Source organism: Nomascus leucogenys, chromosome 24 (genome assembly GCF_006542625.1).
Source record: "Nomascus leucogenys isolate Asia chromosome 24, Asia_NLE_v1, whole genome shotgun sequence".
Lineage (NCBI taxonomy): Eukaryota > Metazoa > Chordata > Mammalia > Primates > Hylobatidae > Nomascus > Nomascus leucogenys.
The window spans coordinates 3,522,433-3,548,983 of NC_044404.1; the positions used below are offsets into that span (position 1 = coordinate 3,522,433).

General features: G+C 61.4%; 2 protein-coding genes across 3 annotated transcripts; both read right to left on the reverse strand.

The window, feature by feature from the left end:
• Positions 1–622: 622 nt before the first annotated feature.
• On the reverse strand, positions 623–18,544 carry PANK4 (pantothenate kinase 4 (inactive)). Its single transcript, XM_030805380.1, has 19 exons — positions 18,383–18,544; positions 13,801–13,883; positions 13,186–13,400; positions 12,808–12,991; positions 12,404–12,496; positions 11,887–12,040; positions 11,257–11,438; positions 10,631–10,712; positions 10,279–10,379; positions 7,678–7,833; positions 6,478–6,590; positions 6,126–6,213; positions 4,907–5,058; positions 3,733–3,788; positions 3,440–3,489; positions 2,777–2,881; positions 2,157–2,257; positions 1,948–2,016; positions 623–1,145 (listed from the first exon to the last, which is right to left on the reverse strand). Exons 1-19 carry the CDS (start codon positions 18,528–18,530, stop codon positions 932–934), a joined length of 2,346 nt encoding a protein of 781 aa, XP_030661240.1. The 5' UTR covers positions 18,531–18,544; the 3' UTR covers positions 623–931.
• Positions 18,545–21,697: 3,153 nt separating this feature from the next.
• Positions 21,698–23,329, reverse strand: HES5 (hes family bHLH transcription factor 5). Of its 2 annotated transcripts, XM_030805219.1 has the most exons (3): positions 23,061–23,329; positions 22,796–22,961; positions 21,698–22,696 (listed from the first exon to the last, which is right to left on the reverse strand). In XM_030805219.1, exons 1-3 carry the CDS (start codon positions 23,112–23,114, stop codon positions 22,419–22,421), a joined length of 498 nt encoding a protein of 165 aa, XP_030661079.1. In that variant the 5' UTR covers positions 23,115–23,329; the 3' UTR covers positions 21,698–22,418. The 2 variants fall into 2 exon arrangements, with proteins under 2 accessions (XP_030661079.1, XP_030661078.1); XM_030805218.1 differs by having other exon boundaries at positions 21,698–22,961.
• Positions 23,330–26,551: the final 3,222 nt, after the last annotated feature.

A 26,551-nucleotide genomic window follows, 5' to 3' on the forward strand; every position in this document is an offset into this window, starting at 1 on the left:
GTCAAAGCTGGGGGCCTGCAGCCAGCCCACCCCAGCAGGGCCTCCGCAAGCTCTGCACCCTCCTGTCCTCTCTACGAGGCTGTGTGTGGTCTCAATCCTACACCTGGGCTGAGGGGGAGGACCCCCAGGCGCCTCGGAGCTCCCAGGGGCCAGGCCCAGCGGGCCTCCCTGCTGCCAGCTCCCCCCAGCCACGCCCACCCTAGCCACAGAACAGGGCCCCGGGGAGACTGGTCCCAAGGCCATAGCAACAAAACCCACGTGGTCCGCACAGTTCCTAGCAGGGTCCACGTCAGCGCCTGGCTGCCTGAGAGCCCTTGAGGGTGATCGATGCCGAGGGCTCCTTTCACAGGCTTTCGAGTCAGGAATGCTGCTCAGCACCCACACATCCCGCAGGCGCAGGGGGAGAGCACTGGAGGGACCAGGTGGCTGAGTCGGTTCTTCTGGCCCAGAGGGAGCAGTGAGAGACGCGGGGTCCCGGGGCCAGGGGGTCCACGGGGTAGCTGGCGCTCGTTGCCCACGAGGTCTAGAAGCAGCGCAGGGAAGGGCTCCAGCTCTGGGCTCCCCCGATGGGAGGAGTCGGGAGGGGCCCCTGTTCCAAAATAAAACAGCGCAGACGGCTCCAGCCTCTTTTAAAAACTCTATTTGGTGCGTGCCCATGGCGCTGAGTCCTGTCAGACATACCTGTATAGATCTCTCTCTCTATATATATATATAAAAGGTTCTTTAGCAGTTAAATAGATTCCAATATGAATGTCTCCCAGGACAAAGCTGCGTCTTGCCTCTCGATCACACGCATCTGTGCGGGCTGGGGCGTATGTGCCGTGTCACAGTAGTACAATATAAATATGTTGATTTGAACGCAGTTTCCCTGTGGTGGTAAAAACACATTCCTGACAAGTGACAAGCAGAACAGTCTGGCAGCCGCAGTGCCTCACTCAGCCGGGACCTCGTACTTGAAGATGACGCTGAAGAGCTGGCCGCCCAGCCGCTCGGCCAGCCACGCGTTCTTGATGACGGCCAGCTTGAGGCTCTCGCAGCGCAGGGCCGCGTGGTAGTTGGTGTGGACAGCACGGCCCATGCCCTCGATGACCACCAGGTCCGCGCCACGCTCCCGCACCAGTGCGGCCAGCCCCTTATCCAGGCGGCTTTGGGGAGGAAGAGGACAGTGAGACTGGGCAAGCAGACCCCAGACCCCACTTCCCACACAGTGCAGCAACCAACGTGAAGGCTGAAACCCACCCCCGCTCAATTCCCTGATGTGGAGGCCTCCAAACCCAGCCTCCGCCTGGTAGATGCCTCAGCCCGGGGCCTCCTCAGAGCAGCAGCTCACGCAGGGCCAGAGCAGCTGCAGCTTGGAAACTCTGCCCTAGATCTCCCGCGAACTCTAGGGATGGATTCCTTGTCATTTTCACGCCCTCCTTGTTGGTGAGAGTGGGGCTGGGGCACAGATGAAGCCAGCACTGGAGAATCCCACCAGGCAGAGCAGATCAGCAGCCCCAGCACTCAGAACCCGCTCATTTAAGGGGTTCCTTCCTCCTCTGTAATCAGGAGGACAGATAGCACCGCATACAATCGGCTAACGACCTCCAGAACCACAGAAGCAGAGCCTGGCATCTATGTGGGACACGGAGGTGACAGACACTGGGCAGCTGCCCAGGTCGCCCTCAGCCTCAGCTAAGTGGCCACAGGGACATTGGTCCCTCTTGCCCCAAGTCCCCCAACCCAGCCCATGTATAGCCACCTCAGACCCTGAATCCATTCACCCTCCCCAGGCCACCTTCGGGGATGGCATATCTGTCCCCTCCTGAGGTCAATCCAGGCCTGGGGTCAGGAGAGGCCGCAGGAGCAGTCCTGAGGTCGGTGTCCTGCATGCACCTGGGTGCAGGTGCACGGCACAAAGGGCACAAAGCCTAGGAGGGAGAGAGCAGGTGCAGGGTAGGGGGTTACCTGAGGTCGAGGCACGGGGAGCTGGAGCCCGTCTGCACCAGCAGCAGCCTCTCTTCCCGGAGTGCGGAGCTGCAGACACAAGGTGGTCAGTGCCCCCAGGAGGGTGGCCCCCCGGGGGGCTCCCAGTTCAGTGACAATCTCCATGGCCCACTTTGCCCAGCTGGTGCCCCTCCCCATCAAGGCCCCCCCAGCACTGCCCGCCAACTCACTGCACGACAGGGTCCATGCCTGCGATGCGCTCTGCCACGATGAGGGACTCGCTGTGGGTCACGTCGTTCAGAGCGGGGCCTGAGTTGCATGCCAGGATGACCTGCAGGAGGAGGGCCCAGGCTCTTTAGGAACCTGTGCCGGCCCAGCATGGTGCCTGCATGCACCTCGGCCTTCGAGTGGCTGGGCTGGGTGAGGGTGCTGTGCCCAGCGGGCCTGGCCAGCCACCTGCTGCTGAGGAGCAGGGACCTCGCCTGACCTTGCCACTCTGTGGCCCCTGGGAGGGGGCTGAGCCGAGGGGCAGAGCCGAGCCCTTGGGACCTGCCTGTCTCTGATCGGCATGAAGTCACAGCCCCAAAGCCTCCTTGCTGTGAGCACCCTTCCAGGAGCCTGGCGTCAGCCCTGGGCTTCAGCACATGGACCCTCAGCCTGAGCCCAGGGGGGCTGGGAGCCTCCACCCCAGCAGATGAGGGCTCTGGGCCGCCTCCCCTGTGCTGCCGCCTGCACCTACCTGCTGCGTCCGGAGGAGCCCCGACCACTGCCAGAGGCCCACAGCGGCGCCAACCCCACCAAGAGCAGAGAAGCCCAGGGGAAGGGCCCCACCCACCACCTCACCACTCACCTCTGTCCCTCTAAGGAGTAGCTCCCTGACAAAGGGGAAGACTCCCAAAATGATGTCTATTCCACTGTTATCTGCGAAAATTAAGGCACATTTATGAGGGGGCCCCTGTAAGACAAAACCAGGACGTTCAGTTGGGAACAGGCGCATCCAAGCGAGTCAGACCCCACCCCTGCCGCCCGTCGCGCTGCCCTGCAGGGGCCGAGACTGGGGGCTTCAGGGCCCCGGAGGTGCCAGAGATGGGCTGTCCTGCAGGGGCCGAGATCAGAGGCTTCAGGGCCCCAGAGGTGCCAGGGATGGGCTGCCCTGTAGGGGCTGAGACCAGGGGCTTCAGGGCCCCAGAGGTGCCGGGACTGGGCCGGGCTGCAGGGGCTGAGACTGGGACTTCAGGACCCCAGAGGCGCCAGGGACGGATTGGCCTGCAGGGGCCAGTGCCTGTCTCTTCTGAAAAGGCTTTGTGCCTAGAGCAGGTGACCTAAGAAGTAGTCACGACAGGAGGGCAAGTGTGCAGCAGGGGATGCTGAGACCCTTGGCTCACAGGACGGTGAGACTCCAACAGTAGGTGAGGGCCACCCGAGGCAGCCCATGCCCACCTCCCTCCAGTGACCACCCCCCCCGGGCCCCACTGTGTCCCCAGCAGCAGAGGCGGGAGGCCCCTCCACATACCTTTAATCTCTGAAGCCACTCGCTGTAGGAATCCACGAGCCAGGGTCTTTCTGAGAGAGAGAGAGGGGGACACACGATTAGCCTAGTGCTCCAGGTCAGGGGTCAGGGAGATGGTGTCTTCAGGTGTTCATCTCTCCAGGAAGCAAGTTCTCCCCGCCCCCCAAGCCCAGCTGACAGAGCCTTGAGCAGGGGAGGTGCCTGGACCCTGACCGCGACTGCATTCGCTGTTGCAGAGAACGCCCAGGCATGGCCCCAGCACAAGGCAAGGCCCCAGGTTACTTGGCCATCCGTACCTTGTAACTTCCTTTTTGCTTCTTCAAACCCAAAGTAGGGGTCAGATTCAAGGACACTGCATGGAGGAGGAGAAAAAAAAATTAAGCCAACAGAACAAAAACCTTCAGCCACAGCGCTCAACGCGAAGACCCCAAATCCCTCCCAGGCGGGACAGAGGCAGCTGCTCAACGTGAAGACCCCAAATCCCTCCCAGGTGGGACAGGGGCAGCTGCTCAACATGAAGACCCTAAATCACTTCCAGACAGAACAGATATAGCGTTCTTGACAGGCTGTGATCAGCAGAAGGCTCAGGGGGCCACCAAGCAAAGGTCTGAGATTGCACAGGCTGTTTCTCAAGGTGGACTCGGAGCCACGGGGCCAGGGAAGCCTGTCGGTGACTGGCAGCCGCAGTATGGTCCCTGTGCTTGGCACCCATGCAGGCGGTGTGGGGAGCCCCAGCCACAAGGCCAATCCTATGGGTCAGGACCCTCCTCCAACGCTCCTGACAGGCTGCGGGAGGGGCCTGTGTCCCAGAGGGGCAGCCCTGGTTGGAGGCGGCGTTCTCGTGTATGTCTGGAGAGACGAGTGGGACCCAGGGAGGGCCGGGAACCCAGGCATTTCTCTCCAGCCCCACATGAAAAAAAGCAGGGACCACGAGAGGTGGTGCAGCCGCCTGGGAAGGCCCAGAGACTGGAAGCAGCTTCTTTGGGAGTGAAGGTAAATTATGGTGGGGATGGTTCATTTTCAAGATTCAGAGCCCCAGGAGAGGGCGCCATGTGCTTTAGACACCTGCGTGTTCCACAGGCCAGTCTAGGGGACTCCTTTGCAAAGCAGCCTTTGATCATCACATCTGAAATGTTTAATTCCTACCACACATAGGAAACATGAATTTGGATTCTGACAATAAAAAAATGCCAGCCCGGATTTTCAAATCCACACCCCTAGGCCTCCTTCGCACCCGTGCTTAAGGAAAGGGCCTCCTCAGAGTCTGAGGGGACAGACAAGGGCGCCAGGCCCTGCGCAGCCCCTGGGGCTGCTGCCATGTGCACTCCCTGGGCCCCAAAGCCCCGAGCCACCAAGCCACCAAGTGCCACATGACCCCCAAGGGACCCGCTCCACCTCCTTGAACGCAAGCCTGGGGCAGGACAGGGACCCACAGGCTGTAGAGCCTGCCCCGAGCCTGCAGACACCTACTCAGACACGGCTTTGGCCCCCCAGTCGAAGACATTCCCTGCCAGGAGGCCTTTCACCAGCGCCAGCTGCCGCTCCTCCCAGCCCAGCGCGTCCAGGGAGCGCACGACCCCAGGGAAGCACCTCAGCGCCACGCCATTCTCCCGCTGCTTCACCTGTGGACAGTGCCAGATGCCGAGCCTGAGTGGAGACGCAGCCTCAGCCCACAGGGCTGCTCCTGGCTTTCCGCCAGGCTGCGTCTCTACAAGCCCTCAGCAGAGACCACCCCGGACACCTGGACACCTGCCAGGCCCAGCCCGTTCCACACCACACCCCTCAGGATCGAAGACTCAGGCCCAACCGGGACCCCACCAGGCACAAGCCTATTGGCTCCGGGACAGTGGCCAGCGCGCAGCTGCACGGGGCACTGAAGACAAGGCCCAGGACGGCTTCAGCCCCCATGTGACTGAGCAGTGGGTGAAGAGAGGGACAAGGGTGGAGGACACGGCCCCCACAGGTACCCACAGCCCTGGCCTCAAAACCCTTGACACCCAGACTTCCCCTGTCACAAGGCTGGGTGTGTGAGGGAGGGAGGCATGGCGCTGGCCCTTCCCAGGAGAGGTGGGAGGAGTCCACACCTCCACTGCTGCCCGCTGCCTCCTGGCAGAAGGGGCCAAGGAGGGCTCTGGCTGCCAGACTTGGGGAAGCAAAATGGACGCCCGGAAAGGCCCACCTCAGAGGGCTCCCACGGCCCTGCACGTTGCCGGGATAGGAGGCCTCTGGTCACTGTCCAGCCTCCTAGGAGGGAGCAAGGGTGGTCCAGGGATCCAGCCCCTCCCCATGAGGGGAAAGCAGTCCCCAACCACCATCGCCCACCCTCGCAGAAGCTGGGAGGCCCTTGGCTCCTGCAGGCAGGCAGCCTGTGTCTCTCAGGAACACATCCAAACTGGGGTTCACACCCTTCTTCTCTAGTCACAGCCAGTCCCCACCCCTAAGTGGCCCCATAATCTGTGGGGGTAACACAGCTCCTCAGCAGATGCTGCCAACAGAGGCCCTGCCTATTGTGATGCCAGGGATGGAGCTGGGGCTGCCACCAAACCTGCATGGCCTCAGACAGCACAGGATGCCCCGAGCCAGCGGGACAGAGACAGGACGTGCGGAGCCAGCAGGACAGAGACAGGACGTGTGGTGCCAGCGGGACGGGGACAGGAGCGAGCAGAAGGCCAGGGCACGCTGCACTTACTTTGGAGTAGGGATCCGGGAAGTTGAACTCGTTCAGACAGTGCTCCCTGGTGTCCAGCAGGCTGCGCACAGTCAGGGTCCCATAGGCGCTGGGGACAGACACGGCGGAGGGCGCTGAGCAGGGCAGGCCAAACACCTGCCCATCTGTCATCCTCGGCTGTTCCATGGACGTCCTCGGGAGCCCGGCAGTGCAAACGCCGCTTGAGGTGGGGCCCAAGGGGACTGTGCCACTGGGGCCCACACCCACCCCCAGCGAGCTGGGGTCCGAATGCCAACATCACGGCACTTTCTCAGGGGTGCAGGGGCCCTCTGGATGGAAGAGGCGGCCATGCACCAGGGTGCTGGGCACTTACAAGGGCTGCTGCCTCAGGGTCTGAAGCTTGTTCCAGTATTTCTGCCGGAACTTCTCCGCCCTCTCGGCTGCATCCACAGAGTCTGGCTGGCTCGCCACTGCGCGCTTCACTACCTGCCAGCGACAGAAGGAGGGAGTCAGCCAAGCGCTGGCCCTGCTGTTTGGGAAGTCCCCACATGTGACAGCAGGGGGGCTGGCCGTCGGGGGCGGCCCAGGGCAGGGGTTGGGGCGGCTGTAGGAGGCCCGGTGCAGGGTGGGAGCCGGCTGTCGGGGGCTGTTTGGGGCAGGGTGGGGGCTAGTTATGGGGGGCTTCCCAGGGCAGGGTCAGGGCCTGCTGTGGGGGGGCTCGGGGCAGGGTGGGGGCTGCCTGGGCTGTGGTCAAGGCAGCTTCTACTGGAACAGGAAAGGCTGACGGTGACAGTTCACGGTCACCCGAGGCTTCCCTTTGCCATTCGCCCCTCCCAGCTGCCCTGGGAGGCAGGAGCAGGAGTGACCTTGGTCCCTCACCACCCAGGAAACCCGAGGCTGAGACCCATGTCCTCAGACTCGAGCCCCCATCCTGTGCTGGGGACAAGGGGCTCTGGACACTCAGAGCTCACTCTGGGTCCTGGGCAGGGCTGGGGCTCCTCCCTCAGGACAAACCCTGGCACGACCCGGCCTCTCCGTGGGCTTCATGAAGAGCACATGTTGCTACCGGGGCTTCTTGGCCCCGAGCTGAGCTCCTGAGGGGCAGCGCGGCCCAGGGCCTGGCATTTGCTCCACAGAACCAGCCCGGCCTTGGAGGAGGTGGGACGCAGGAGCCCCAAGGTGGCCTCGCCGGGAGCTTGCTAGGGCTGAGCCTCACCCCACCCTCAGAGTCAGGGTCCCACAATGCCTCCCGCACCTCAGTCACACCTCAAAAGAGCAGAAAAGTCTACTAAATTGCTTTCTGAAGAAATGTACTAGCTAGCAAAAGCATCAGCTGCCCTTAGAAGAAACGTGCCTCAAAGACGTCACGTCCTCACTGACCCACCAAGTGACCAGGAGCGGTATTTTTGCCTGAGAAACAGAAATCAACCCTCTCACACTCAGACGCAGATCGAGGGGTTTCTGGAAAACACTGGCCTGTCCCCCTTCACCACCTTGGCTTTGCCCCCGGAGCCTTGGAAGGTTAACCCGGCCGCGGCCTCGGAATCGTCAAGACGGCACCCGGAGCCCTCACCCCGTCCAGGGCCTCCTCGAAGCAGGTAAGCCAGTATTTTCGGGCCAGAGCGTCATCGGTGAGGTCCACCGTGTCAGGCACGTAGGAGGGCGGGTCCAGGAGGAGTGGCAGGTTAACCAGTGGCCTCTCTAGTCGGTCCATTTCCAGCAAGTCAAACTGGAAGACGGGCAGTGGCAGGGTAGAAACGTCACCATGGTTCAGAACGACCTAAGCCATGCTCAAAAGCTTCCACTCTCTCTCTAAGAAGGGAGATGTACTGCCTTCTTCCGCCACATCTCTGGGCCACAGACAAGACCCCCACTGGGCCCCCTCAGCTGCCCAGCGGCCTGAGCCGGATACCTTGACTTACCCCCTGGTTTGACACTGGGGTTGCGTCTGCTCCCACCACACGCCTCCTGCCCCCATCACCTCCCCGCTGCAGCCACACCTCCCCAGTCACTGCTGCAGTCACCCTCCCATCACCCCTCCCCCACCATCCCTATAGTAACTCCCTCCCGCATCACCACCTCCCTGCAGTCACCCCTCCCTGTCACCCCTACAGTTTCACCTCCTCCCATCACCCCTGCAGTCACACTGTTCCCACCTCTGGTCCTCCAGGTGGCCGTGTCTGCACACAGAGGTTTGGGGTTCTGTCCTCACTAAGCACCGGGCAGTGTTCCACCCCGTGCCGGGCAGGCAGCCCCCACGCCCCACATGCACCCTTCTTCCTCCATGGCTGCCGGGCCTCCCAGCATGTTGTGTCCGTGAAGGGCTATGGCAAGGCCAGGCCACTATGCACCCAGGGCACCCCGGGGCCACCTGCGCCCAGCACAGGCGCGCTCACAGGCCCTGCTGGCTCCTTCTACCTTATGCCAGGAGGAACTGAACTGAGCTGAGCCGACGCACACACCAGTACTCGGCTCTCTGCACGCTCACCACAGCAGCCGCTGCTCTGGGACCAGAGGGGCTATGAGGGGAACTGTGTAGCTGGCCGCCTCTTCCCACCCCCCGGTGGCTACCCCACAGGTCACATGCCGGCCCTCTGCCCTTCTCCACTGGGGCACCCCTGCCAGCAACTCCTGGGGCTAGAGAAGCAGCCTGCAGGTGGGCAGGGACCTCCAGGCAAGGAGCTCCACAGCAAAGGGGACACCTTCCAGGTGGGAAGCCCAAGCTGGGCAGAAGCTCCACGTGGAAAAAGCCAGTGACTTCCCAAAGCCAGCGCAGAAGGCGGCAGGAGCCCCACGTTAACTACCACGGACCACAGCCGGGATCACCTGGTGCTGCCTTGCCAGGTCGCAGGCGCCTTCTATCCTGACAAACGGGTTCAAATCTTCTCTTTGACTTTTTTGGACAATATCAACTCAAATAAATGACTCCATCTCTCTGCATGTCAGTTTGATCCTCAGTAAGGTGGGGGCTCCTCCTGCCTGGCAGGGCTGTGCCACTGGTGGGGTACCAAATAGGTAACAAGTGCCACCTGAACGGGGCCCCCGAAACACTGCGGCCGCCCACGCAGTCACTCCAGGTTACAGTCCATTTGGCAAATCATGCACACTTGGCAAATCAGAAACTGAGGCTGGAAGACACCAAGCCCCTCTGCCCAACACCAGGGCAAAAGCTGAGAGCCTGGGGCTCTGCCAGGCCCCCAGAGCCTTGCCCCTACTCCCCTGCCTAGTGTGGGCGGTGGGAAAGGCAGTCCAGGGCTGCGGCCAGTGTGGTGCATCCGTGCGGGGCCGTGGCCTGGTGTGAACTGCAGGACCCACACAAAAGGCAGGCGCCCTCTTGAGACGCCAGAACTCCACAAGGCGTGGTCTTGAAATACTGACGCTGAGCCCCATGTCTACAAATGACAAGCAACTTCCTGCCAACAACGCCAGCGGCCTGTCCTGAGGGGTCCGACTAGCTCTGTGCGTGACCTCAGGTTAACTGCTCACAGCTACAGAAGGAAGGAGCCCCCCAGGGGGCGTGGTCAAGGACCCTGACAGCCTGTGACACGGGGCGGTTCCTGCCACGTGGGGCTGTGCTGGGGGCATCCCATGTGGCTGACGCAGGTCCTGGCGGGGGACCCTTCCGGAGCAGCTCCAACTCGGCAGACATGGGGTGCGTCTCCTAGCCCGCCAGTGTCACCCAGCTCAGGCCAGGGCAAACCCACTGGGGATCCAAGGAATGAGCTGGGACACCTCGAGGAGAGCGGACTGTAACCAACAGACCATCAGCCAGAGTGCGCGGCAGAGTGCGCAGTCCTAGGCAGGGCCCTGGGTGGCTCCTGCCGTTTCGAGTTTCAACTCCAAAGTAGACGGGCCTTCTGGCGTGGGGAGAGGCCCCCGTCACCCCTGAACTTTAGCAATCTCTCTGCAAACAAGAAGGCCAGATCACACAGACTCCATAATTCCTGCTGAATGTTTCCAAAACACGAAAGCACCCAATGAGGGAAACAGGAAAGCAAGCCACAGTGTCCTTCTCTTTCCCCTAGTTATACCCCAGGTCCATGGGAGGATTCGCCATGGGCAGAGGCACCTTTCAGCCGGGACAGCCACAATAGGCTTCTCTCAGGGACAGGGGAGGTGAGTGTGGCACAGGCTGCTCCCTTGGGGCCCGCGGCGGCCAGAGCCCACTACTCACGGTGCCACTCCGCGCCCGCTGTGCCGGGCCGAGCTCGGGTGATGTGCTCATCAGCCCGGAGCTGCCTGCATAGTTCTCTCCCCAGCTGTACTGGTTAGGATCTGGAAAGCAAGAAGCCAGGTCACTTGTGTTAACCTTGCCCTTGATTCAAAAGCAGGAGAGTGGAGGAGGAAAGGGCATAAAATTGCTTATTAACTAAATCGTTAAAACGTTAGACATGCCGGCTGCTGTCACTTTCTGAGGACTCACGCTCCCCACCCCACCTCCACCCTGGGCCGCCCGGGCCTGGAGCACAGGCCCAGGCCACAGCTGAGACCCCACGCTGCTCAGGGGCGCCAGCACCGCGACTCACTGTCCTGCTCGGCTCCTTTCAGGAATGCTCCGATGGCTCCCAGGTAGCCTTCGTGCCTCAGAAACAGCGCCTGTACTTCCCCCTGCCGTGGCCAAAGCACATGTGCTGCTGTCGGCCCCACACAACACCCGGTGTCTCCACAAACCAGCTCAACGTGCGCGGGCCTCGCACTGCGCAGCCCAAACCCTCGAAGAGGTGCCACGGCACCCACGGCATACTTGCCAGTGGAATCGCGCCTGGCGCCAGAGGGCGGGCTGCTGTTTGAAGAAAGCTAAGGGTGATGGCTTCTCCCATGCAGTGAGTCCTTGGCCCACAAGTAGTCTCTGCATCAGGCATGTGGGTGGCTGCGCCTCTGTCGGGGCAGGGGCACCCTGACCCCAGCGCAGATCGGCAGGCCCGCCTGGAGCTCTCTAGAATGCTCATCACTGGTGATGTGCTCAGACTCAGGTGGCCACAGTGCCACAAAATGTAGGCTGCCCAGAATCACCCAGAAGAGAGGGGTGCTGGGCTTCTTGGCCCCACCCTCCAGGCCTCCCTGGGGGTGCTGCGGTGTCTGACCAGCACGACTGATTGTGAAGATCCTGGGGGTCTGCGTTAGAGGCTGGGGAGGGCGGCGCGTCCATTACCTTGGAGAAGAAGTTGATGCTATAGGTGATGGTGCGCATGGTCACGGGGTGGCCCCGGATAAAGAAGCCTCCAAAGTACACGCGGTCCAGGCTGTGCAGCCGCGCGTGGAGGCAGGCCAGCTGCCCAATGTCGTTGCTGATCATGTGCAGCAGGCTCTTGGCCATGTCTTCTTTGGAGAACTCTGAGGAAGGGAAGGAAAAGGCACTCATCTCCAAGCACAGCAAGTGCACGACGTGAGAGCGAGCAGCAGGGGAGGGGGAGAGAGTGCTGAGTGGGAGGGGAGGGGGAGAGAGAGCTGAGTGGGGGAACTGGAGCCCAAGAGCGGGAGGCTGCGTGTGATGTGTGAATCATTCCTGGACGGATTAGGCTTTGTTTTCAAGGCGGAAAAAACCCAAACCGCTTTTCCTAACTCAGGAAACTGTTTTTTCTTCCAAAACCAAGACCGTGGCGTTCATTTGCCGACGTTCTGAGCACTGGGCCTGCGCTGCAGCGACTCGGCAGGAAGAGGTTACAGGGCTGACTCTCCAGGGAGCGGGTGTGGGAAAGCAATCGGGGGGGAAGCTCCTGTCCGCGAGACCCCAAGTGTCCCCACCACCCTGCTCTCTGGCAGCGGAGGCCGGGGAGGGCACCTCGGTCGGCGGTGGCTGACTTCCCGAAGCTGCTGGCGATGAGGTTCCCGCTCAGCCCCAGCGTCTGGTGGGCGCCGCCGTAGACGTCCCGCACCAGCATGTCCACGTTGCTGTGCTGGCCCCTCGAGGCCAGGTGCAGGAGCTCGTCAAACTTCTGCGGGACACGGTGAGGGGGTGGGTGAGGTGCCAGGAGCTGCTGGAATCCCCACAACCCCAGAAACCAAGCCCAGGGCAGGAGGCACGCGTGGGCAGGGGTGAATGGGGCCTCATCGTGTGGGACCAAAGACAGGAGGCGGCAAGTGGGACCCTTGGGCCACCCAGCCAGGAGAAGCTCTGGCTGCTGGGACACCCATCCCTCATGGCGCAAAGAGCGAAGCCACAGGGGCCAGAGGCCCACTGACACGAGTCAGGAGGGAGGCCTGGAAGCAGCTTTTGCACCTCCCAGCCGCAGGCCTTCGGGAGACAGGAAGCGGACATCTCCGCAGACCCTGGAGGGCCTCTGGCAGCTGCCGTGTACCTTAGTTTTGGTGAGCAGAGCGCCGAGTCCCCAGAAGGTGCCTCCTCCAATGGAGCTGCCGCCGACCCACTCGAACCTGTCCTCCGTCTCCACCTGCAGCGGAGCCAGGGTAGGTGCCTGCTCAGTGGGCCCTCAGCCACACAGGCTCCCCCGACCCCCGCCCCGTGTGCTGCGCTGGGGCAAGCCCCCCCCCCACCCCGGAACCGCCAGTGGGAGGACTCTCACGGCCAAGCCTGGGGGTGCTAATGCCCCTCCCACAGCAGCTCTGAGCTCACGGCCTCGCCCCCCCGCCCCCCGCCCAATGGGCCCCGTTCACGTGCCCAGCCCTGGCTCCTGCACACAGCGAGGGCTTAACAAACTATGGCTAAACCAGCCACTCATTCATTTATGAAGCCGGGTCTTACCTTCACGATGGAGACTCCAGAGCCGATATTGACAAGAAGATAGGGGAAAATGTGGGGGTGGTTGGTCTGGAACCTGAACTCAGGGTCGGAATCCTTCTGGTACACGAAGGCCTCATGGGGGATGTTCTTGAGCACGAAGTTGCACCCCTTAATCAGGCACGTCATCACGTCCTCCTTGTCCACTCTGAAAAGGAAGCGCCAACCCCTTAAAGAGTCTGGGCCACAGACAGGCGCGACCATGCAAGCCTGCCTGGTCCGAAGGGGCAGCCATGCCCCACGTGCGATCTGACACACGAGCACCAGGGACGCGGCTCTGGGACACCCAGGGACTCGGGGGCAGACACATGTTCCTTTCTCACCCTGGAGGTCCCCACTCACTTCAGCCGCAGCTTCTCTTCGATGAGGTCCTTGAACTTGTAGGCCCCGCCCCCGGTCGCCTGGATGACCTTGGTCTCTGTGTTGATGAGATGGTCTTTGATGAAGTCCAGGCAGGCTTCAATGTAGGTATTCTCGAACTTAATGAAGTGCAGTCGAGCAGTGATCTCTTCTTGAACTGAAATCTCATAGGGCGGCTCATGATCATGTTCTGTGTCCTGGAAAACAGTAAGGGAGGCCGCATGTGTGTGGGGCACCGTGCCGGGCTGGGCTGTGCACACCCTGCCCTAGCGGAGCTGGCCGTTCGTGCCAGCCTTCAACCAGGCGGGGCTCTGAGGCAGAATCCTGGGCAAAAGGGAGGAGCCCAGGACCGTGGCGACCTCAGGGCCCCCCAGCAGGAGCGGAAGCCTCCCCCGGGGGAGCACGGGCAGGCGCAGGTTCCTGCAAAGGGTCTTAAAGGGACACGGTGGAAGGCAGGGGAGTCTGTCCCTGCTAGAAACTCCCAAGACATTGAAGTTGAGGTCTGCAGCAGCAGAGGGATGACTGAGAGACAAGTGCCAGGGTCAAGATGACAGAGAAGCGGCTGCCCTGCCCCGGGTGGCCACAGCGCAGGCTCACCTTTCCGGAGTGGTCGAAAGACCGCACCTTGGCGACTTTGTGCTGTACCGTTGAATAGTAGGCCAGCTTGGTTAACGACCCGCCTGCAGGGGAGACACAAACCGGGCAGGATTCAGGACCAGGACACAGCGGGGCCTGGGGGTCCATCCCCCACACTCTCTGGGTGTCCTGGAGACTAAAATCTCTGTGGATGTGGGGTTTGGGGCTACTGGAACTTAAAAACCCTGTGGACACAAAAGAGAGGACAGGAGAACGAACAATCAAATCTACACTTTTCCTTTTCAAATTCTGCTCCTCCTCAGCTCCCTGACCAAACTGAGCTCAAGAGGTCCCGCTTCCCCTTGGCACCAAGTCCTGCAGAGGAAAGGGAGAGCTGTCTCGCTTTGGGTGACCTTGGTTATCCTCACTGCTTTAAGAAAATTCAGTTTCAAGTGATCTTGCTAATGACCCAAAGCGATAAGCTGACAAATCCAGGCTGTTTTCGTTTTAAGAAGCACACCCTCCACCGTCCCTGCTCACAAAGGAGGCTCTTCTCACAGCCTAGGGCGGTAACACAGCCCAGGGCCTGAGCAGCTCCCTTGCCCTGGAGAGGCAAACAGTGCCGCTGGCTACTCTTGAGAGGCTCCAGGCAGAAAATGCAGCCCAGCCCCAAAAGTAGCCAGAAGTCAGAGGCCACCAAAGTCTCTTTCCCCACAGGCCAAAGTCTGATGTTCTCGAGAAGCCCTGTGGCTTCCAGGATGCTGCCTGTGATCAAAGGTTGAATAAATATCAGGAAATGGAAGGGGCTCTATGCACCTGAACCAGGTTTCAGGGAAAGGTGAAAAGATTCCTGGAGAAGGCCTTTTCAAGAACAAATTCTTTTAAGTTAAAAAAAAAACAAACAAAAAACGGACATTGTTGAGGCTACAGTTGTATTCATAGATTTGAAGCTCCACGAATGACAAATAGAAAAAGAAACAAAATGTGTGACTTTAAGTGCACTGCGCGGTGCTATAGTGACTTAATGGAGTGCACCGTATGGTGCTATAGTGACTTAACGGAGTGCACTGCGCGGTGCTATAGTGACTTAACGGAGTGCATTTCTTACAGGGCCTGACAAAAAGAGGCAAAAATCCCACATCATGAGAGTAAGGAGGCTAAAGTTATTTTCAAATTATTGTTTTTTGACAAAATACTGTAAGGATGTCTGAGAACACTCAAGTCAGTAAATAGATTTGGAAACACCAAGGAAACAGCCAATGCTGTTCATGTAACGAAACCCACAGTGTCCAGGCCCCGCAACAGCCGTCCCGTGGCACTGCCTGCCTGGTGGTGAGGGCAGACTCCCTGACGGCCGGTGTACAGTCTAGTGGACGCGTCACAGGCTCAATATGATTCCCTGGCCCGCGGCTTTAAGCCTCCTTATCCCTTCCCCTGCCCCCAATCCTGGCCAGGCCCAGAGAGTCTCACTAAAATGCACCACGTTGTCGACTTACCTCAGTAAATAAATCGTTTTCTAAAACGACAGATGATGCAAGAGGATGAAGATCTATTTTAAGAGACTCATCAAAAGTCACTATAAACAAACTCTCAGGTCACAGAAAGCCAATTTCAGGACCTGGGTTCTTTGTGTTAAATACACGCCCAAACAGGATGTACTGGGGTTGGGACAGCGGTGGGGGTGGGTTGGTTTCTGCAAGATACGCATCCTCCCTCCCCGAGACCCCCGCATGGAGAAGCCCAGCAAGGCCAGTGTTCCGTCTTCCTACTCCCCACGCCCGGGGGGGACAAAACCGGGCCTGAGGCGCGAGGGGCACGCACAGCAGGGAGATCTGTTAGAGCAGAGGGAACCACCTGCGGGTGGGGACCCTTCCGGGCTGAGCTCAGGGACCCCTTGGAATCACAGCAAACTGCGCTTGGCAAGGCAGTGACAGGAGTGCCCCCTGGCGGCTCTCCAGGCTGCCCACGCTCCGCCCTGAGGCCAACAGCTGGTGGGGGAAGGGGGCTTCCCAGAGGTTTGGTCACCTGTGCTCTTCACACCTGAGCCATGGCCTTCTGGTTCTCCCTGTCCCACAGGCCCCATCCCCTCTGCCATTCTCTCTGGTCCTGTGTTTCCTCTTTGGGCACCAATGGAGGGCAGGACAGCCCAGCAGACACCATGGCCCCGTGGCCCCTTCCTGTCTCACATGCCTCTGAGGAACCCTCCCCACAGCCCGCAGAGACCTAAAATCAGGTCAAAGCCGCAGTATGTTTTGAGAAATACAACGTCGCTGCTGCTTTCAAAGAGGTGAACCTGCTCAGCAGACATCAGCGTCCCATCGAGAGGAAAACAGCTTGCCAAAACACAGGGCAGGTGGGCTTTCCTGGATCCAGAGACGTGGGCAAGGGAAGAGGAAATGGGAGAAGCCTGCTTTTAAGCAATACTGTTGACAAGCACTTTGGCTTTGAGGGTTCCTGGGTTGAAGACACCCCACCCTGAGCCGTGGCCTCCCAGCAGCTCGGTCAGGAGTAACAAACAAAAGGTCTTCTCTCAGTATCAGTCAACAGGTCCTCTTAAGAACCAGAGACACAGGACCCAGATGCAGGGAGAAACTTTGAAGAGGGGAAATAAATACCAGCACTAAACAGACCTCTTAGAGTGTCCTTCTACCAAGAAACCCCCTGGGCTCAGCCTGGAGAACAGGCTGGTGCTCCAGGGCCCTCCAGGGCTGTGACAGCCCTTCCTAGACTGCCCCAGCTCTGCGGCTTCACTGGCCTCTCGGGGCCACACAGAACGTCCACGGTGAACCCTGTTCTCCTGGCCATTCCCTAAGTGACTTATGCAGGTCAATTGCAATTGCATTTCAGACACATTTAGTCCCGACTTGTTCCCAGTAACAGAATCCCGCAGTGTAAGGGCAGCAGAACCTTGCAGAGCACACGCTTTACCGGGCCTGAAGGTCTCAGAAGGCTGGGGAGCATGGCTGGGGAGCCTCTGGCAAGGCCTGCGGTAGACAATCCCCTAGGCTAGGGCTGCAAGCTCAGCACCTGCAGCGCAATAACCAGTCAGTCCAAAGTCCTATCAGAGGTCCCTAAAGATGCTACTCAATGTCCTCATACCTGGCACCAGGCCACACCCCCTAAGAAGCATTGCCTCTCATAAGCTCACTGCAAGGTGGGAGCCAGGACCTACAGCTGCTTCCATTCTCATCGCCCCCCCCCCCAATTCCCTAGAGGACACCCTTCCCTGGCTGGGCATCTCAGAGAGATGGTGACACCAACAACCCCGAGAACACCACAGCAGCAAACATGTCAGATGCACCAGGAACACACAACTCAGAGGAAATGGCCTGGGTCTCTCTGAGTCCCAACTTTTCCAGGGAGGTGGGAAGCAGTCAGCGGCAGGCCCATTCATCCCAGTATTCACTGGGCATCCTTTTGGGGGCTGGGGCTACAAGACAGGTCGGGCATCCTTTTGGGGGCTGGGGCTACAAGACACATCGCTGCTCTTGTGGGATTCACACACAAGCAGACTCAGCCTACAGCCGAGATGAGTGCTAAGAGGGAGAGGTATGCGAAGCCGCAGCGGCCATTCAAAGGGGGTTTCTCCTGGTGAAGCTGCCCCCAGGAAGCCCTCATGCCTGAAACATGGGCAGAGTAGGAGAGCAGGGAGTGGCTGGTTCAAATCCTGGTTCTGCCACTTTCTAGCCCGATGACCCTGGGCAAATTAGTTCACCTTTCTGGGCCTTAGTATCCTCATCTGCGAAAAGGAAGTAATTCGCATTTCTCCTCTAGGGGTGGCTGGGAGGTGTCCGGGAGTCAAGAGCGTGGGAAAAGGGTCTAGAACAGAGCCTGGCCCGCCGTCATTACTGAGAGCACAGCCATCAGGCAGGAGGGTCTGCAGCGGACCCTGGAGAGGCCAGGGCAGAAGTGCAGGCCGCCTTAGACGCCACGGAAGGCACGGGTGGCTTTTAAACCAGAGGCACGAGTTCCCAGGTCCCACGTCCACGGCCGCCTGAACTCACGCCCGGCGTCCACTCTCCAGAGAGCGGGGCCTGTGCACGGACTGTCCGGCCCGCGGGCGACAGCTGGCCAGGCCTCGGGAACGCGCGGCCTTTTCGGGGCCACTCTGTCAAGGGCTTCCCGCCGAGCTCGTCCTCGTCTCGACCAGAACTAAGGACCCCAAATCTCAGGCCAGCCACCAGCCGAGCGGCGGAGCCGGGGCTCCCAGTTGCCGATGCGGCCGAAGACATAAAATTCCGCCTGCTCCAGGGCCGGGCTGGCCGCCGACCCTCCCACCTCGCGGCGGGTAACGCTGGACCCCCGGCCCCCAGCCTCCCAGGACGGCCGCGCGAACTACCAGGCCCGGCAGGCCCCGCTCTGGTCCCTGCGGCGCCTGCCGGTAGCTGTAGTCCGGCCGTCGCCCCGAGCCCGCGTATCGGCGCCCCTGCGGACTACAAGGCCCATGAGGCTGTGCGCGGGCCAGCGGACTACAAGGCCCGTGAGGCTGTGCGCGAGGCCCGCGCCCCCGCCCTTCGTCCTTCCCGCCGCCCCCGCTCGCCGGTCCACCGCCGGCGCCCCGCCCGCCCCCGCAGCCCGCGCCCGGCGCCCGGCCTGCGGCTACCTATGTCGATGGCGAAGCGCTTGGCGTTCTCCAGGTTGCGGAAGATCTCGTCGGGGGGCAGCGTGATGCTCTTGTCCAGACTGTCCCCGCTGCTCCCGCTGCCGCTCGCTCCACACTCCGCCATTTTGAAAGTGCCCGGCCAGCTCATCAGCCATGGAGATATATGCGCATATATTTGACTGCCAAACGCCCCCTCGCATAGATTATGTTAATGAGGCGCCGGCCCCGCCCCTTCCCTCCCCCACCCCCGGCCTCTGAGGTCTCGTCCTATACGGCGGGGGCTAGGGCCAGTGCTGGGCAGGGGTCCGACAGGCCCGGGGCTGCGGGCGGGCGGGCGGTTATCCTCCAGAGGTCGCGCATCAGCACAGAACATCTGGACTGATGTTCTTTTACCGCGCTGTCCACAGGCTTAACTCAAGCGCTCTGAGCCCTGCTGAGGGAGGCCGCAGAGGCGGCCCACCTGCTTCTAAGGGGGCACGTGGGTCTGCAGACTGTCAGAGAGCCCTGTCCTTCAGCGAGTGCCTGCTGTAAGCTTGGCCCTGCACTCCAGGGCGAATGTGTTGCGGTCTTTGCTAGGGTGACTCAATCCTGGCTTCCCAGGGGCGTGGGACTTTCAGTGTTAAAAGTCCCATGCAAACCGGAGGAGTGGGGAACCCTGCCCTGCCTGGGAGGAGCCCCAGCCGGGCATGCACCTGCGGGTGGGGAAGATGTGTGCTGTAATGGCGATCCGTGGAAAGTGCTGTGGTCGGGGGAAGCCAGGCAGGCTGCCTGCGGGCAAGACAGGTGCCTGGGAGGCTGCAGGAACAAGCCTCGGAAGCAGCTGGAGCCAGGACAGGGGTATAAGTGGGGCAGGCCAGGGTTCCAGGGTGAGTGGCTGGGAAGCCCTGTTGGCATGAAGAGATGCATCTTCTCCAGAGGCTCTGGGCGCCTTGGGAAAGAGCCCAGTGTTGGAAGCAGACGGATCAGCCCCTCCCGGGTAACCCGGGGTCATTACTGCACGTCTCTGGCCCTCAGCCTCTGTCTGCACGTGGAGAATGCCACCAGCTGCCTGGCAGGGCTCCTGGGAGCACAGGCCTGTGGGGCAGCACAAACTCCAGGGATAATGCATGTGTGCGCGGTGCAAGGCTTCAGGGAGGAGGCATCCTTGCCTGTGTCTTCCAAGGGGGTGGGTGTGGGGCTCTGGAGGGGGAGCTTGCCCCGGGGAGGCCTGGGTGGAAGAGTGGAGCACACCCCAGGCGGCTTAGACTTCTGGCAGCTCAGACCCCTGGCAACATGGTGTGCCATGACCAGCCTGGCAGGAGGTGCCCTCCATGAGGGGCGACCACCTGTGTGCCCACTGAACATGCAGGAAACATGCAGGTGAATGGCGGCCCTCCCTGTGCTCTGCCCACCATACCTGGGGGCTCGGTAGGGACCTCAGGAGGCCACTGGCAGGCACTGGGTTGGCCTGGTGGGGGGACCCTGTCTAGACATTGCCTGTGGAGTAGCCAGAAAGGGGCTGAAGGCTGAGTGGAGTGAGAGGGGCTGAGCAGGAAGGAGCAGGAAGGAGCAGGCAGGGCAGGCCCACGTAGGGACCAGCCCCACAGGGTCGGTGGGTCTCTCCCTGTGTGCGGCGACGAGAGAGTGTAGAAATAAAGACACAAGACAAAGAGATAAAAGAAAAGGCAGCTGGGCCTGGGGGACCACTACCACCAATGTGCAGAGACCAGTAGTGGCCCCGGATGTCTGGCTGTGCTGTTATTTATTGGATACAAAGTAAAAGGGGCAGGGTAAAGAATGTGAGTCTTCTCCAATGATAGGTAAGGTCACGTGGGTCACGTGTCCACTGGACAGGGGGCCCTTCCCTGCCTGGCAGCCGAGGCAGAGAGAGAGAGAAGACAAAGAGAAAGACAGCTTATGCCATTATTTCTACATATCAGAGACTATTAGTACTTTCACTAATTTACTACTGCTATCTAGAAGGCAGAGCCAGGTGTACAGGATGGAACATGAAGGTGGACTAGGGGCGTGACCACTGAAGCACAGCACCACAGGGAGACGGTTAGGCCTCCGGATAACTGCGGGAAAGCCTGACTGGTGTCAGGCCCTCCACAAGAGGTGGAGGAGCAGAGTCTTCTCTAAACTCCCCCGGGGAAAAGGCGACTCCCTTTCCCTGTCTGCTAAATAGCGGGTATTGTTCCTTGACACCTTTTGCTACCGCTAGACCATGGTCCGCCTGGCAACAGGCATCTTCCCAGATGCTGGCGTCACTGCTAGACCAAGGAGCCCTCTGGTGGCCCTGTCCAGGCATAACAGAAGGCTCGCACTCCTGTCTTCTGGTCTCACCTCACTGTGTCCCCTCAGCTCCTATCTCTGTATGGCTTGGTTTTTCCTAGGTTATGATTATAGAGCGGGGATTATTATAATATTGGGATAAAGAGTAATTACTACCAACTAATGATTAATGATATTCATATATAATCATATCTAAGATCTATACCTGGTATGACTATTCTTGTTTTACATTTTATTATACTGGAACAGCTCGTGTCCTTGGTCTCTTGCCTCGGCGCCTGGGTGGCTTGCTGCCCACAGGCCCACACCTGGGGCTGCCATTCAGTGGGGGTGGGAATGCGGCCCATTCCAGCCCAATCCTCGCTGGATGGATTTTGCCCTTTCGGAGCTGGTCCCTGGGAGCCGTGGGCCTCAGTTCTTGCAGACTCAGCCAACACCCTGTGGCCTGCCTAAAAATACATGCCCTTTTTGAGGCAAGGGATGGCCCCACGCAGGCTCCTGCCAGGACTGCCAGATCCTGCCCTGGCACAGTGGCCAGCAGGCAGGTGTCCCCGGAACCCATGCCAGGACTGGCGCTGCAGGCCATGGGAGTGCAGCAGCAACTCGGGGCAAATGTTTTCTCCTGTTTGGCCCGCGGCCAAGCCCCTTTGGCTGTAGTGAGAGGTCTACTGTGGGCTGTGGTCCTGGGTTGCCTCTCAGTGGACACAGCCTAAGGTCCTGCGCTGTCACGTTGCCCCACCCCTACCTTCCGGAAACTAGTGAAAGGCCTGCGGGGGAGACCCAGGGCTCTGACCATGTCCACCCCTCCAGCCCACCTCCCCCTGCCCCTGCCCCTCTCCTGCTTTCCCTCCATCCCTCCCTCCCTCCCGCTGTTCTTCTGGAGCAAGGACCCCACCCTTTTTCCTGGGTCCAGGGGGCCACTGGCAGGGGTCCCTCCCTGCTTAACTGCTACCATGGCCCTGCCCATTCCCCTTCACCCCTGCAGACTGGCTCCGTGGCTGCAAGAACAGGTGTGAGGCACAGCAGAAGACAGACCGTGGCGGGGGGGCTGAACAGTCAGATTTTATTAGCGGCTTCAGAGCAGTCCCGTGGCTTCCACGTGACTGAAAGTTCAATTTCTGAGTACAAAGTCGTGCCCACACTCATCCACCCGCACAGAGGAATCCTTTAAGGATCATAGTGGAGGCACCCACCCTCCCCAGACAGCCCACCGTGAGCCCCAGCCAGACCACCAGGCACACTTAGAGCCTTTTGGCCATGGCCCTTAGGGTCCTGGACGCCCGTCCGGGGTGATCACTGTTTCCTATGAGGATACAGCTCGAGTTCGGCCTTCACAAAAGGCAAATGTGCCCGCGGCACAGCCCGCCTGCCAGGAGTGCGCCCAGCAGCTACGGGCCCTGAAGAAAGTCCTCTACAGGCTGGGGGCACCAGTGTGCGAGCCCCGGCACTACAAATATTATAGAACCCCGGGCGGCCGGGGACTTCCCAGAAGTCACTTGCTTAAATGCAAACACAGAACAACCCCATGGGGTCAGACACTTGGCAGAAGATGGGCCCTGATTGTCCTAAAGCGGCAGGGACTCTGCCCACACATTCTCTGAGAATGGGGCTCCTGCGGGCCGGCCAGCTTGGGGCCGGAGCCTTCCGGAGAAGGGCGCGTCCAAGCCCCGGGCGGACGACTGCGGGAAGGCGCTTCCCTACAGGCGAGAAGAGCAGGCTCGCCCTCTGGTCCTCGGGCCGCGCGCCCGCAGGTCCCGCCGGGTCACCAGGGCCGCCAGAGGCCGCAGGCGGGCTGGTGCGCGGCGGCGGCGGCGGTGGCCTTGGCGGAGAGCGCGGGCGGGGGCGCGACGCCCGGCGCCTTGGGCTCCTTGGCGGGCGCGGCGGGCGCGGCTGGGGGCCGCTGGAAGTGGTACAGCAGCTTCATCTGCGTGTCGCTGGCGGCGTGGAGCGTCAGGAACTGCACGGCCTCCTGCAGGCACCACGAGTAGCCTTCGCTGTAGTCCTGGTGCAGGCTCTTGGGGCCGGCGGCGGCGACGAAGGCTGCGGGGAGACGCGGCGGCGGCGGTGAGCGGGCGGCGGGGCGCGGGGGAGCCGGGGCGCGGTGGGAAATCCGGGCGCGGGGGGCCCGGGCGCACTCACCTTTGCTGTGCTTCAGGTAGCTGACAGCCATCTCCAGGATGTCGGCCTTCTCCAGCTTGGAGTTGGGCTGGTGCCGCGCGAACTCCTGCTCCAGCAGCAGCTTCAGCTGCTCGATGCTGCTGTTGATGCGGTCGCGGCGCATCTTCTCCACCACCGGCTTCCGCAGCTGCGGGAGGAGGGGGCGTCAGGGTGGCCTGGCACGGCGCGGGGACCCCCGAGGACCGGACGACGCGGGGGCAGCGCGCCGGGCAAGCCTAGTACTTACTCTGTTTTTCTCTTTGGGGCTGAGTAGCTCCACGGCCACGGTGCTGGGGGCCATGCCTGGAGCGGAACAGGCGAGGAGGCGACGCGGGGAGGCCGGGCGAGACGAAGCGAGCGGGCGCGGGCAGGGCCAAGCGCGTCCCGGGCTGGCGCGGACACCGGCCTCGCGCGCCGACGCCCTATATAGGCGCGGGCGGCGGCCTGGCGCCTGGAGTCCGGGCGCCGCGGCCGTTCCCACACTCCGCGGCCAATGGCCGCGCTGGCCGCACAAAGGCGCCGGCCCATTAGCGCACGCTAAATTGCCTGTGAATTGGCGCGGGCACAATGGGCGCTCCCCGAGGAGCAGGTGGGCCGCGCGGCACAATGTCCGGGCTGTGGGAACGCGCTCGCCCTCATTAGCATCCCGGGGCCTGATGCCGGGAGCCCCGCGCCTCAATATGCTGCCTTTTCCCAGGCCGCCAAGCGGGGAGGGGGGCAGGAAGGAGGGCCCCCTCCCCCGCCCTCCCCTCCGCTCCCCTCCCCTGCCTCTCCCCAGCGGCTCCCCACTGCTGGCTGGCAGAGGCGGTAGGCAGAGATAAAGAGAAAAGCTGTAGAATGAACAAGTGCCACGGCTTCCTGGGGGATGGGCACCTTCTCCGACTGCGACCTGCTGCCCCTCCAAGGGAGGGGGACAGAGGGGGCCACTCTCTTAGGATCAGCCCTACGTGCCTATATTACAAGCCCCCTGACTGTCACCTGGGACTCCTGACTTCTCCAGACCTAGAAAATGGGCCTTGTGCCTTCCCGGCTGGGCTCGGGGCAGCTCCAGGAAGCTGGGGCCCGTGCTCCACGTGGAGCCCGGCACCCGGCAGCTCTCCCAGCTTCCTGCACCCTGTCCTCCCGGGAGCACTGTAACCCACAGCAGCACTGGGGCTGCTCCACGAGCTGGCAGGTGTCCCTCAGGGGCCTCTCCCCACCTGTATCTGGCCAGGGATCTGACCACAGTGTCCACGCAGCTCGGGAGGCCTCGGCTCTTGGCATGCTTGCTGTGGCCACTGTTTATGCATGCCACAGCTCCACGTAGTCTCTCTGGCAGCCAGGGCACTTGTAGGGCTTGCTTTCCTCCGGCATTTTGCCAGTGGGTAGGGAGTGGGTGCCAGGTGGCAGACTTGAGGATCAGAGACCATGCCAGCCCTAGCCGCCCCCCCCCGCACTGGTCCACGGGATGAGCTAATAACCCCAGTACCTGGCCAACTGAGCTGAGCGCCCGCAGCCACTTTAGGGCAATGAATCCCACCCTGGGTCCTTAGGGGAGGGTCCCTTGGGAGACCCCCACCCCCTAGCCTGTGGTCACAGTTCCTCTGATGCTCTGCAGCAGAGCTAGGAGAGGATTCTGGGCTTGAGCTGACTCCTAGGGACAGGTTGGGACCCTGCCGGGTCCTAGCGGAAGGGCCTTAGCCTCCAGAGCTGGGGCTGGCATCAGGGCTGGTTAGGCAGAGTTTGAATCCAGGAGTGGGGTTCCTTGGCCAGCTGGCAGGCTTCAATGAGGAGCCTTCCCCTGAGGCTCTTGGCAGTGACCCCCAGCTCTGAGTGACCCGCTTGGTGGGCCTAGCTCCAGGAGGCCCTGAGCACAAGGATGGACGGCCCAGGGGGCAGCCAGGACAGTGCTGGGACAGCAGGGGAAGACAGGACTTCAAGCCAATGCAGGGTGGCCCTCCCACAGGCCAGCTGGACGCCATTGTGAAGAGTTAGGCTGGGAGGCTCCCAGGCGGAAACATCAGGTGATTTTGGAGGTGGCAGGAAGGGAGCCCCTATTCACCCTCGTACCCCTGCTGGAATCCCACAACACCTCCCTTGAAGGGGACTCATGCCCCAGGCTGTCAGAGGGAGGCGGTAACACTGGGGGCTGGGACTGCTGGGGGCTCGTCTCTGAGCAGGTGGGGTCCCACCACAACACTCTGGCCCTTGATGGATGCAGGAGGGCAATCCGTGTGGGGGTGTCCAGGCCACGCGCTCACGCCATGGCTCCCACAGCTCTGGGCATTGATGGCAGCTGGCACTGGCTATGGGCTGTGGACTCCCGGCTACACGGGGGATCTGGTAGTGTTCCGTGGAGCTACTTCGCAGCCGAAGTGGGGTTCATGCTTGCGGCAGTCACATTGTGGCATGTCCCTTGCCTGGCTATGGGCTCCCTGGGGTTGGACTGGGGGTGGAGAGGGCAGGACGAGGTAGTCACCCGTGTGCCCATGACCTATACCCTGCTGGTCCAGCGCCCACACCAAGGAGTTGCTTAGCCAGGGGCTAGGGGTGCAGGAGCATGGGCAGGCGGCCCCAGCCCAGGCAGGCCCTGGCCACCACCTCCGCCAGCAGGAAACGGAACCTGAGCCACGTGTGCCCTGACCACCCGGCTGCTGGCAGCGGGGACAGGGCCTGTGCCTAGATGTGGGGGTGGCACTGAGGACAGGGCCTGTGCCCAGATGTGGGGGTGGCACCGAGGCCAGGCCCTGCTCCCGCAGGCTTTGGAGGGGCAGGTGGCTGGGGCTTGTGTCCTGTCCTGGTCCCTTCTCCTGAGCCAGCTCCTCAGCCCACAGGAGACACGTGCCGCCGGGAGATGTGGTCCAACCTCCCCACCCCCACGGCCCGCCCACCCGCAGTGGGGGCCAGGACGGCGGCCTGCCCGAGGTGAGGGTGGTGGGTGGGCTGTGTGGGGGCTGCCACCTCCCGCCTCTTCCTCCCTCCCCCTGGACTGGAGCAGCTTTGATCCAATTTTCAGTTGTGGGAAATATGAAATGAATGGTGTTGAATCCTGGCCGGATGAAAGGCTGGTTCCCTCCCTGAGTTCAGGCCAGATGGCAGCTCTGGCGGCCTCTGAGGCACACGCCTGGCCTTTGTGGGCCGTTTAACACTGTGAATGGGGCCAAAGTGTGGGAAACTCACTAGGCTCCCGGCTCACACCATCCACGGTGGGCTACGGAGGGGGCTGGAGGAGGGAGGGCTGGAGGCTGCTCCAGGCTGGCAGGCTCTGCTACACAGAAGCGCTGTGAAGTGTTGGGGGGCTGGGATCCTCCACCTTGGCTGCCCCTAGCAGCTCAGTGTGGGATGGGGGTGCTCTTGCCCCAGCCGGGCTTTGAGGATGGAGGGAGTTTGTCCTGCCTGCACCTCTCTGAGCCCCCAACCCTGGAGGGCTCAGTAAGTCTGAGGGGCTTGATAGTTGGGGTGGGGTTGGCGCATCTAGAGTTGGTAACACTCCTCCCGCCTCCACATACACAGCCATTGAGGCAGGGCCCTTTGCTGTCTCAATTCACGATGCTGTGCCACCATCACCACTGTCCATCTCCGGAAAATGTCCTTCTCTCCAAGCTGAACCTCTGTCCCCACGAAAAATGGACTCTCTATTCTCCTCTGCAGCTCAGCAGCTGTTGAGGCAGGGGGCCTTCAGGCAAAACCTACAAGCTGGGCATGATTAAGCTAGAATGCACGCGTCTAGAACCATGACCCATTTCTAAATAACCCACA